This window comes from Centroberyx gerrardi, chromosome 7 (assembly GCF_048128805.1).
Source record: "Centroberyx gerrardi isolate f3 chromosome 7, fCenGer3.hap1.cur.20231027, whole genome shotgun sequence".
NCBI classification, from domain to species: domain Eukaryota; kingdom Metazoa; phylum Chordata; class Actinopteri; order Beryciformes; family Berycidae; genus Centroberyx; species Centroberyx gerrardi.
This window is the reverse complement of record NC_136003.1, coordinates 9,651,319-9,663,818: the sequence shown is the minus strand read 5'-3', so window position 1 is coordinate 9,663,818 and position 12,500 is coordinate 9,651,319. Positions and strand designations below refer to the sequence as shown.

Here is a 12,500-nt window from a genome sequence, read left to right as displayed (position 1 = left end):
TCTGCGCCGCCCCTTTAAAACACAAAAATGCCTCAGTAGATGACATTAAAGCTTAAAAGTCCTCTCCAGACTGATTTACTGTTTAGGTTATGCTTCAGACGGCATGAAATCCCTCTGGCAATGTTGGTATAATTTTGAAGTGGCACTGGGGGATGAAGAGAAAAAGGGAAAGAGCAATTTCTCCCTCTATGGTTTCAGGGCTTTGTATCAAAAAAAGACATGACTTTATTTGATGAAATACGTACATCGCACATACAGTAGGGTACCCTTTATTATCCTGAAGGTACACTAGAATGCACATGACATCTCACAGTGAGCAATGCATAAAACAACATTCACACATTCATACTCGCATTCAACCACAATACTAACAAGTGTTTTTCTCCCCATTAGGTTTGGTATAGCTGTATCAAATGGGTCGGTCAACCTAACAGAAGGCGTGCCTTATATCAGGTTTGTGTTAGTTCCTTCTACATGAGGTTAATGCTGCCATGGGAGATGATACAGTGTGAACAACTGAAAATTCACACTGAGTGCAGGACAGTAAATGCAGAACTGGCAAATTACAGTAGAGAGTTTCAACACACATTTTTCTCTGTTTACTTTCCTTAATGATTCCACACAAACAAAATGTGTGCGGATAGAACTGCAAAATACTAGCAAGCTGATTTTCTTATAAACGTCTTTGTCATTGCAGAAATTTGAATAATGATGATGGTCTATTTTCTCTCTCCCTACAGCAAATGTGGCACTTTCAACCCACAGAGCTGCCTCTTCTCCCAGGTCTGCAACATCTGTTCTGTTTTAGGTAATGACAAGTAGATTTATGCCATTCCATCCTGTCTAAGCTTTTTAGGCAGTCCTTAGCCATGAAACCTCTGCTCAACATATGTTCTGTCTTAGTGAGGCTGTATTTGATTTTGTTGTTTTTGACGTGTTGGACTTGTCTTGGTCTTGTGCCTTTTTTGACTAGGACGTCTGGTCCTAGAAATATAAAACATGTGCAGTGATTCTATTGATGTTTGGTTTATTTTCTCCCCAGCACGTCAAATAATTTAGGGGATTTCACTTGTAGAAACCTGTGTGTGTAATGGTCCTCAAACTTCTATGCGTTGATCGGTCAATTGCAAGATTTGCAGATAGATCTACATCTCTGTTCATGCTGAAGGAACTCCTTAATCATTATTTTTGCATTTGGAAAGATTTTATTGCTCTTTTGGTCTTAGTCTTGAATAGGACTCAATTTGCTCTGGTGTTGGTCTTGACTTGGTCTCGAATCGCCCTTTGGACCAGGTCTTCAGTCAAGATCCTTTTCATCTAACTTCTTTACTGTTCCGTCCATCTGCTCTCTGTCTTCCGGACGTTCTCTCTCTGTATGTCTGTCTCTGTCTCCCTTCTCCTCCCTTCAGCCCTATGGATTGTAGTGATCCGCTTCCAGCAGGTCCGGGACTACGGTAGCCATGGAAAGGCCAACATCGCCAGCATCATTTTGGGGTTCACGTCCTCCATAGGAATCTCTATCCTTGGCAACTTCCAGGTAACTCCTGACAGGCTCTACCTCTACTTTTTCACGCTCCTGCTATATTTTTACCTGTGTCTTCCTTTTCCTCTCCTCTCCTCTCCTCTCCTCTCCTCTCCTCTTCTCCTCCTCTCCTCTTCTCCTCCTCTCCTCTCCTCTCCTCTCCTCTCCTCTCCTCTCCTCTCCTCTCCTCTTCTCCTCTTCTCCTCTCCTCCTCTCCTCTCCTCTCCTCTCCTCTCCTCTCCTCTCCTCTCCTCTCCTCTCCTCTCTCGTTGTCTCATCACACTCTCTAACCCTCCACCCCTCAACTTCCCCAACAATCAGTATTTCATTGGTTATCTCAAGTTTTTTTTAATTCTACAACCACAAAACAGTTCTTTTTTTCTCCCTCCACCTTCACCCCCTTAGCAATCAGTCGTAAAGACACTTCACCTTTTGGGAGCATTCCTGACTTTCTTCGTTGGCCTGGCCTACTTCTGGGTACAGCTGTTTCTAACCTATCGGGCCGAGCCGTCCCAGGACAGACGATGGGTGGGGCCTGCCAGGGCCATCTGCTGCACCCTCTGTACCATCCTGGTCATCATCAGTATCCTTCTATCTCTGCATTTTGTTAACATATGTGTCATAACCCAAAAATGGGTCGCGGGCCTTTTTTGGGTCAATCGTCACACATGAATGAACTGAACTGGCCACCTGCTATTGGTCGGTCTTTGGTGCCAGGTGATGTCACCTTCTATAGAGTACAACAGGTGGTGACATCACCCGGCACCAGGCACAAGATCAGCCAATAGCAGATGGCCAGTTCAGTACCCTACTTTTCACCATTAGATGTCAGCCTTCACACAGATTTGGGTTTGGGGTTTAGCTACTCTTTAATGCGAGTTATGAGTTGTATGAGTATGATTTTATGCTTGTCAACTGAGAATGTCGTTCTTTTATTCAAAAGCAGTTGTGAAGAAAAATAATAGGTGAATATCAATTCCAAGAATGCGATGCGTATGTCCTTGTGGAGTACGATCTTCCCAAGTTGTCTTGGAGAGAACAAACTTCTCATGAACATGAGTGCAAAGGAGCATCCTTTCTTTGAGATGGACTGTGCACGCAATCAATTAAAACGCACAGCTGTTCACTATATAAACTATCGAGTGCTGTGCTGATTGGATATGATGCGTCGTTCCTGCGATCAATCTTGAGGCTTCCCATACGTTCTCGTTGGCTAAGTCACCATCCAATGCATTCTCAGTTGGCAAGTACACTTCCTGGATCTTTGTCCATCCTCCATCCTTGCGTTCTTTTGTTTTGGAATTGGACTTCGGCCATTATATATTACACTAAATACATTTTGGAGGACACAAGAATGCTTACTGAGAAAGCCTCAATATATTACCAACTCCTAAAAAGGTAGTTGTCATGATTATTGGTTTGCTTTATGTCTTTTCTTCAGCTTTTTGGGTTATCTGAATGAGGGATGCCAACACTTTTGGAGGGCACTGTACACAGCCTTAGATGTCTATTTCTATAGAACCGTCAAATTCTCTGCTACCATAACCACAAACCAGAAGAGGAAACTAGGCCTGCAGACAGAGAGGTCTGAGAGGAAGAGGCTAATAATAAAAACAAGCATCTACATCTCATGGGTCATCTACATCAAGTACAAGACATACTGTACAATACATACAAGTGTAAACACAGAACCTCTCTACTACAAGGCTATTGGACACATATACAACAGAGATGTACATTTCTTTAGCATTGTGCTCCTTGACTGCTCTCCTCTCCTTCAGTGACTGTCCTCCACAAGATACACCAGCGGTCTTGGGCGGCCGTGTGTGAATGGACCTTGGTCATGCTGTTCTTCTGCCTGTTCGGCCTCTTTGCTGCAGAGTTCAGACATATCGACTGCCACCGCCTCACGGTGCAGAAACAGGCTCTTGGCAAGGACCAGAACCCCGCCCCTTGGGAAACGAACGGTCATGTGGCGTCTGTACGCATGTGACCTACCACAGACTTACAAACACGCAGGCACAGTGGTTGAAGACTGTATTCTTGAGAACCGCTACCTGCAATGAACTACCTAACGTGAAACCAAGACCAAAGACCTGACCTAAGATTCCGCCAAGAATTTACATAGACTTACAATGAAGTGTAGGTATAATGCCTTTCATTTAGGTGGGATGTAGATTTACCGCCCATGTACCGTTGGCTTAGAGTGTAAATGATGCCTGTGCTACACCTTTGCTACATGTTCACTTCACTTTGATAGTTATCTCCGTGGTAACATCTGTAAACAAACGCCTGCCTTGGAAAAACAAATTAACTCCAGGCTCAACAACACAATTGTGAAATAGACTAAAAATGTTTCACCTCGCTTGCCAAGGCTCTAGGGAAGTTTGCATGGTCTAAGTTGTAATTTTGTGTGTGTGTGTGTGTGTGTGTGTTTAATGTGTTTTATGAAAGGGTTTTATAAGTTCATCATGCGCATGCTGTTTTACACGGTGGTTTCTTTTGTCCAATGCAAAACAACAGATCCCTCAAGTGGACAAAAGTGAAAAATACAAAAAAAGAAAAAGAGCACAGTGCTGGATAAGCTGCTGGCCTCCATGTGCTGGATTTTCCCCACAGTTACTTTCATATTACATGCATTTGCTTAGGTAATATTGTGATCATATTAAGACATTTGAACATTTCTTTAGGGTCCCTCATTCTCTCATTCTCAAGTTGTGTATTGAACCAACAGTTATTTAAACAAGGCAGGCATGCAGACTTTACTAGGTTGATTATTTTCAAAGTGGGATATCCTCTAGCACAGTGGTTCTCAACCTTTTTGAGCCGCAAAAAAATATACAAAACAACTAGTCTAAATCAATTTGGCTTTAATTACAGTTTTAAATTTTATTCAAGTTCCGACAGCACAACTCATTGTGAAGGAGGCGACACAACTGCTTTACAAGCTGAATAATGGCAATAGGCAAAAACTAGGACCAATACATTCTCATATTATTAAGCTTGGACAAGCACCTGTCACTGTGCCACCCAAGCTGGAGGAGACGACTTCTTGGCGCCATCCTCAGTGTGCGCGCGCACGCATTCACACACTCATTTCACTCACTCACTCAAATCTGTTTTATAATGACTACATTATATCATTGGTATGGGAGATTTAATGGAAAAATCATTCCCAAAAAATATTTATCAGATTTTTTTTTTTTTTATGACAACCATCCCGCGACCCCCCAAAATAATCTTGCGACCCCCAGGTTGAGAACCGCTGCTCTAGCATAACAGCATGAGCGTATGTCAAGTGTAGTGCAGACGTCACTTGAATCCCCCACTATACATATGCAGGGATATGAAAACACACACACACACACACACACACATACACACACTCACCGCTACTGGTATCACTATTTATTTTATTTTTCTGTTTGCCATACTTTAAAGATGCCAAATTGACAGACCTGATATACAGTATGTATATATGAAACTTTTGAGAAATTTTATATTAAAAACATTTCTACAATTATACTCCTGCTTTCTCTCAAGTGTATATAAGACTTCCTTCCTTTACATTTTGTGTTGTCTTCTTCCCTAAAGAGGTGCTTTGATTGCCATTCCATGGGCAATACAGTGACATTTTGCATTTTGCTGTTTTGTAATTATGGAAAATATGTAATTTGTAATAGTTTTCCATTACTTTCAAATGAACTACAACTGTAATGTAATAAATAAGATTGACAAGACAAAATGCTTAACTACATGCGCACAATTCATAAAAGTAAAAAGCAAAGATGGTATGGTTATACTTGATCTTTCTTAAGGTCTTCTTTGCAAGATTTCTTATGTCACTCCATATAGTTTTGACAGCCTTAAACTTACTTTGGCCATGAAACTTTGCTGTCATGGCTCACACAGCAATAAGTACAGACTGACACATGGTGGCACCATTCAACCACCATTCAGTCTGCACAGAAGATTGAATTCTATTAAAAAATTCCCCTTTAATTGTGTGATTCTGAATTATGTGTTCCCACTTCAAGTTGTTTATATAAATCATTCATGCAGAAATTCGATTTATTGCTGTCCGTGTGGATACAGTTCCAAATAAATCCTCCTCTATCCCTCTCTCACATTCATGTATTCAATATCTTTCTATGAGCCCGTGGTTAGCGTATGGACGGTGAATGCCAGGAAAAATCTGGTCTTTGTCTTTCTCTGTCTCCCTCTCGCTCTCCACCTGTCAGCTGGCCGATACAATGGAGGAGAGGGAGAAAAGGAGGATGGGGGTATGAAGGGAGGGTTGCATCAGCGAGAGAAAAAAAAAAACATTTCCCTATGATGTCATGAGAACTGACTCCTAAATTCACATATACATGTTGCATAAATATCATATAGTGTTTATTCTGCTAGACGTTTTCCAAGATGTTTGAATCTAGAAAGAGGGTTTTCAGAGGAGAGACTAAACTTCAAATCATTTCCTCATCTACAACTCTATGGATTCTCAGGCTTAGCTTCACCATTATCATAAAATCCTCTCTGAATGGACAGATATCCATCACATCTGCAGGTACAAAAATGACCAGCAGGGGCAGTGTAGAGCAACACTGGCTGATAATCGCTCCACTGATGGGAAAATGCAGTCCTGGTGCCGTGCCAGAGAGTTTTTGGAAGATGCTCCTAGTTTAGACAGAGGTTCTACATTCAGGACAATTTGTTAGGGGTATTTTGAGACGGGCCAAATAATGGAGCTCCCATAGCCACGCTGATAATGGGAGAGGTCCTACTCTTGGCTCCGACACTCAAACAGTTCCCCCCATCCAAGTTCTGTGTTTGTTTAAACATATTGTCTTGGGGTCTGCTGGCACCGCCTTTGATACCGCTTTGTGATCAAATTTTCGTTTTTGTTTACATCTGTTTTTACTGGTGTCATTAAAAATGGCTCGGGCCACGTGGGGATTGAGATGGGAATACTGGGCCCCCGGTGTCCCCGCGACGTCCCGGCAGCATTCTTTCACACACTGCATGCTGGGTGATCACCGGAGGGGGGCTTTGACGAGCGGGGCGAGGGGGATCAGACGGACAGCTTGGAATTCGATGGGAATTTGTGCAGCGCTGTTAGCTAGCAGTGTTCTGTTGCAGACAGCGTGCGTATTGTCTCGTCTCGCCGCTCGCTGAAACAATGCCGTCTTGGGTCTCCTAAAAAACTCCTTCGCTGCAGCTGATTGGGAGGCATGAACTTGAGGTCTCTCTCTGTTTACTTGATGTGATGATGAGTCACAAACTGAAATGCAGAAATGCATGGGCAGAGTAGGAGTTGGCTGTTTTGAATATTTAAAAAGGAGCACCTGGTCTGTCCTGTCTTGCAAATTATTTCAGTGATTTCTTTTATTTATATGTTTTATTATTATCCTTACTTACCTATTTTACCTTTCTTTCTTTCTTTCTTTCTTTCTTTCTTTCTTTCCTTCCTTCCTTCCTTCCTTCCTTCCTTCCTTTCTTTCTAATGTCATTTTATGAGTTGATAATGTAATTTTACCTGTCAAATTATGTATTTTTTGTGTTTTATGTGAAGCACATTGCATTTGCCTTGTGTATATGTGCTATATAAATAAAGTTTGCCTTGCCTTAAGACTTGTGGGCCTATTGAAGCATCTGACACCTCAAGTCAAGCACAACTCAAGCGGGTTTAAAACGTGTAAATCACGTTGAAGTGATACCTTGGCTAGATCTGCTGGAATGACACAATGTTCCCGAATTACACAACATCTAGCGCCGGAGGAATTTGGAGGGAAAAGCTCCGGCGCCAAACGACCCCTCAACCCTGCTGTTTTCATTAGCGAGCATAAAAGGCTGCTGATAAAGTAATAAAAACTCATAAAACCCGCCAATAGCGACGTGCAAAGACTGGGAGCCCCCCTCGATGGAAATGTCACAAAAAGGTCTGGATCCTCTATGAGGTTTACGCAAACGCCCGCCTTGTTGCTTTTGACTTTGATTCAAGAGGGAGGCCGCGCTTTCTAGGCCCCGTGTAATCTCTCCTAACACCTGCTCGCGCTCCAGTCTCTCTTATCCCCTCAACAGCTCTTGACCAGGGACAATAGGACTGCTTTCCTATCATGCGGCGGAGCGCTCCGGTCCGCTATCAGACCTTAACGGAGCGCTAGACCTCGGCCCTCCTCGGCTTCGCTGCGGCGGCGCGACCTGTTATCTCCGCCGACCCGAATCCTGTCCGAGGCCTCGTCGAAAAGGCCACCTCATCTGCGAGAGAGACCCAACGGCCAAACTCGAAGACGAGAAGAGACAGACACTGAAGAGAGAGAGAGAGAGAGAGAGAGAGAGAGACAGAGAGAGAGAAGGGATTGTCCAGAGGCGAGAGAAGTTAGATCGAGAGACAGATAGAGACGGACTGACGGGTCGAGAGAAAGATGGACGGAGCGATAGAGACAGAGAGAGAGAGAGAGAGAGAGAGAGAGAGAGAGAGAGAGAGAGTGGGCACCGGCAGCCGTGATCTCACCCTCCTCTCCGCTCCTTTGGCAGCGGCTTCCAGAAAGCTGCCCTTTCGCTGAAAAATGCCAAGCGCACCGCATTCCACCGCCACACAAAGGGCCCTCCCTCGTCTCAGCTGCGCAGGCACAATCAGACAAGGGATAATTATATAATTAGGCCCGGCTGGTGCGGACGCGGACCCTCAGATGGTGTGTTGGTGTGCCGTATATTTATGTTATCGGACAATGAAGAGAGTCTGGCCTTATCAGAGTGTGTGTGGGGGCTACAGCTGTGGCACTTAGGAACAGATTGTCATGTCGGAGAATAACGGGTTGATAGAGTGACTCTCTGTCTCTCTCTCGCGATCAGGGCCTGTATTGTGGTCGTGTGTGTGTGTGTGTGTGTGTGTGTGCGTGTGTGTGTGTTGGGATCCTGTGCTATGTGGGGAGGTGGGGACTTTCTGGGCTCAGACGCTCAGACAATATGAGCTGACAGGAGGCGGGAGAAATAGATGAGAACTTCAATCAAGACGAGAGAGAAGAGAGAATTGATAGGAAAGAGAGAGAGAGGGAGAGAGAGAGAGAGAGAGAGAGAAAGACAGAGAGAGAATGCACAGAAATACAGGGACATTGACCCAAAGCAGACGCACAGTGGGCAAAATTGGCCCGTGCCACCATGCTGCAGATGCACCTACAGATTAGGGAGCACACTGAGACACAGTATAGCACTCATTCCCATACGTGCACACACACACATGCACACGCGCACATATACGTTTGAATGACGGTTAGAATGCACAGCCGGACAGATAAGAGCACCTCTGCCCCTCTCGTCCGGGCGTGATCCGCGCTCCCAGACGAGAATCGAGCCAGTGTCCCTCTCGGTTTGGCCGCCGCCCAACAATCTCCCCTCGCACCGTGGCCTTGGCTTGGGTGTGTCTCCGCTCGCACGGGACAGCACAGAATAGACTATTGTTGGACGCACAAGACAGAAAGCCAAGAGGGGGGGTGGGGGGTGGAGGGGTGGACTGGAGATGGGGCGGAGGGGGGGCAAATTAGCTGGTAGCGAGCGAAGCACATGGACAATGAAGTGTGGCTCCCCTCCCACTTGTGTGCAGCAGTGGTGGAAAAAGTACTCCAAGTAAAAGTAGCAATAATGGAAAAATACTCCATTGGAAGTAAAAGTTATGCATTCAAAAGTATACTTAAGTGAAAGTATAGAAGTATTAGCAGTGAAATGTACTGAAGTGTCAAAAGTAAAAGTACTCATTCTGAAGAACGCTCCCTTTCAGAGACCTGGCAATCTGTACAAAGTATTTTAATGTTGTCGGTCTAACTGCTCCATATACTGTTGGGGAGTTTAAACTCTAACAATGCATCATATTTTATGAGCTCATCATATGTTTTGCATGTAAAATCTTATTCTGCAAAGTAACTAGTAACTCCAGCTGTCAGATAAATGCAGTGGAGTAAAAAGTACAATACTTTCACTGAGTAAAAGTATAAAGTCTCACAAAATGGAAATACTCAAGTTAAGTGCCAGTACCTCAAAAGTACAGTACTTGTAAATGTACTAAGTTACTGGTACGCACACACAGTTACATGGACATGCATGTTCGTGCATGTGCACTTAGACACACAGACACTCAGCCACACACACACACACACACACACACACACACGTGTTTTCTTCATCCTGTGCTTACTATCAACCTCCTTGTTCCTCTCCTTCTCTCTACCCTCTGACAGATCAAACAGTAGGCCTACTTCCATATATTTAATGTTTGCTTTGGAACCAACATGGAGTGCCTACGAGTGCCAGAACGTTCAGATGATTACACAATAGTATTTGGAAATCATTTTACTATTCACCTCTGTGTTTGACAAATCCGCACAACACTATCTGAACTGTCTTGATGTGGTATAGAGCTGCAACTGCTGTTTAATTCAGGTCGGCTGTCTTAACTGCAGAGATCTTATTCAAAAAGAGAAGCATCCACAGCACTATCCAGAACCAAATGAAGCCAAACCATTCCCTGGATATATAAAAAAGCAGAGGAATGTGTATCCCACGTTCATCTTTTCTCATAATATGCACTCTCTCTCTCTCTCTCTCTCTCTCTCTCTCTCTCTCTCTCTCACAGACACACACACACACACACACACACACACACACACACACACACACACACACACACAAACTCCTCCCTCCTCTCATTCTCATGAATTCCTCATTTCTTTGCTCTCCTTGGTGAGGCTTTGTTGTGACAAAGATCCAAACAGAGGCTAAATTCCAATCATGCTGACTAGATAACAGAAACATCTACCAATATATGAATATGAAGTGCCTAATAAGGAGTAAGGCATGGAGTAAACTTAAACTGTGTGCAGTGGGATACTGGACCATTTTTCAAGAAGGAAAGTCTCCAGCTCCTTGAGGGATGAAAGAGACTTCATACTTTGCACCCCAAAACTTCCCATAAAGGTTCCAGTCTGGTGTTCAACAAACCACTCTTTAATTTGTTTAGCAGTGTGTATGGGGACATTATCATCTTGCAATATAGACCATCATGAGGGAACAGTGTTTGCACCTAAGTGTCTGCTCCTGATCTCATGACTCCCATGAGATGGCTGCCATACTATTACTGATCCACCACCATGTTTAACAGTTGGCAACAGACACTGTGGGTTGCAGGCATCTATTGGCTTTTCCCAACTGTAAACCCATCCAGATGTAGGGAAATAGGTGAAAGACGACTCATCAGCTCATATTAGTTTTGTACTTTGATAACTGCATTTTTTTTCAGCTATCAAACTCCTTTGCAGTTGCGCTTTAAATATCTTGACGTCTAGGTTTGGGCCAGTTATCAGTGAGAATATCAGTGGGAATAAGAAAAATACATCACTAAACAAGAAAATCGGCCTAGAAATACAAGGTCCAAGTGTTTTAGGGTGGATTTGTCCTTTAAAGCTGACACAAACTGCAAATTGGCATTCAACTTAACATGGCTCACCTTTGTAATTATCATTTAGATATAGTTACTTTAGTTAAGTCCTTTTTCATTTGCCGTTTCCATTATTTTGTCCCTATATACTGCATGAACACAATCACACACATGCATAAATGCACCGATGTACACACATGTGCATTCACACACACACGCACACACACACACACACACCAGCCACTTCATCTGATGTGAGAAAGTTGATGAGACACTAGAGAGAGAGAGCCTCTTTATCTCCCATTTATTCCATAACCAGGAGCCAATGTTTGCTTAAAACATCAGCAAACAGTCATTAGCGTGTTTGAGGCTCTCATCTGTCTCATAGGTGGGATAACACGGGGGGAAACACAGATCTTCAAGGAACGCAGCAGTGGCAGCAAACAGCAAGGACCCCGTTCATTTACAGATTCTCATCAAAGCTGCAGGAATGCGTTCACATGTAACCCGCTGTTACACAACTATATTTGGGCTTCAGAAGTTTGGAGACGGTGAGAACTCTGTAGAAAACGGGCTGTCATTACCAAAAGCTCTCTCTGTTTTTAATCATTCTGTTTTTAGATGCTGGAACTCTTTCTTAAGCTTTGTCTCTCCCCAGAGGTTTGCATTGCTTTGGAGCTTTGGTAAATATTTTCCAGAGAAGACAAAAAAACAAAAAATACAGTAATTGGGCAGAGGTCAGGCTTATTGGCACAGAACTTGAATAAAACTAGTTTTCCATGGCAGGCCGTGTTAATTCGGCTGGTACCGCTAAAATACCAATTATAGAATTCAAGATTTGTGTTCACTGTTAGCGTTAATGATGACTGATGGAATATGAAATGATTAAATCGACAAATTAGTCACTTTTTGTGTGGCTTTGAGCTGAGCCGCCCTCTGAAGTCACAGGCCTTTTTCTCCAATTGTCCAAACGCCCACTCACCATGCCAGTTTTCACAATGCCAGATTCACAGACTTGCAGACATAGACACACACACACACACACACAACCTCACATGTGACCTAATCGATGAATCAGCATCCAGGTCAGAGAGCGGGATAGGTCCTCATGAAAAGTCACTCTGTAATTGTCCGCTTGCCCACTCTCCACGCTAACCTTTACATGACGCCAGCCCATTCTCTCCTTCTCTCCAATGCTCTGACCTTTTTGTCACGTTGGAAGCCTCCAGAGTGGGGAGCGGGTATCGCTGGTGGGTCATAATGGAGAAAACACGCGGGGATTATGTAAGGGCCGTGACATTTTCGGGGTGGGCTGTGACCTGCTCGGCTTTGAACGTCGCACAGACGTTCGCTCAGTGGAACCCTAAGGATCGGCGCCACTGGTGGGCTGAATTGATGTCTTGATGCAGTAGAGTTACAGTAGAGAGGGTGCCATGAAACATCAAAGATGGTCCTCGTTTGTGCCACACAATAGTCCATGTGTCTAATATGTCAAATTGGCAATGTGGCATTATTCAAGCCCGATGAAAGTAGCTGTGGGCACGAATGCTG

At 43.9% G+C, this 12,500-nt stretch overlaps 1 protein-coding gene across 1 annotated transcript in view; it reads left to right on the top strand.

The window, feature by feature from the left end:
• Positions 1-4,204, top strand: part of tmem150b (transmembrane protein 150B) — a 4,769-nt gene extending 565 nt beyond the window's left edge. Inside the window, exons 2-6 of the mRNA XM_071898495.1 lie at positions 394-453; positions 741-808; positions 1,410-1,537; positions 1,928-2,105; positions 3,304-4,204. Of these exons, the coding sequence (XP_071754596.1) occupies positions 394-453; positions 741-808; positions 1,410-1,537; positions 1,928-2,105; positions 3,304-3,515 (646 nt within the window). The 3' untranslated portion in view covers positions 3,516-4,204. The remainder of the gene's footprint in view (positions 1-393; positions 454-740; positions 809-1,409; positions 1,538-1,927; positions 2,106-3,303) is intronic.
• Positions 4,205-12,500: the final 8,296 nt, after the last annotated feature.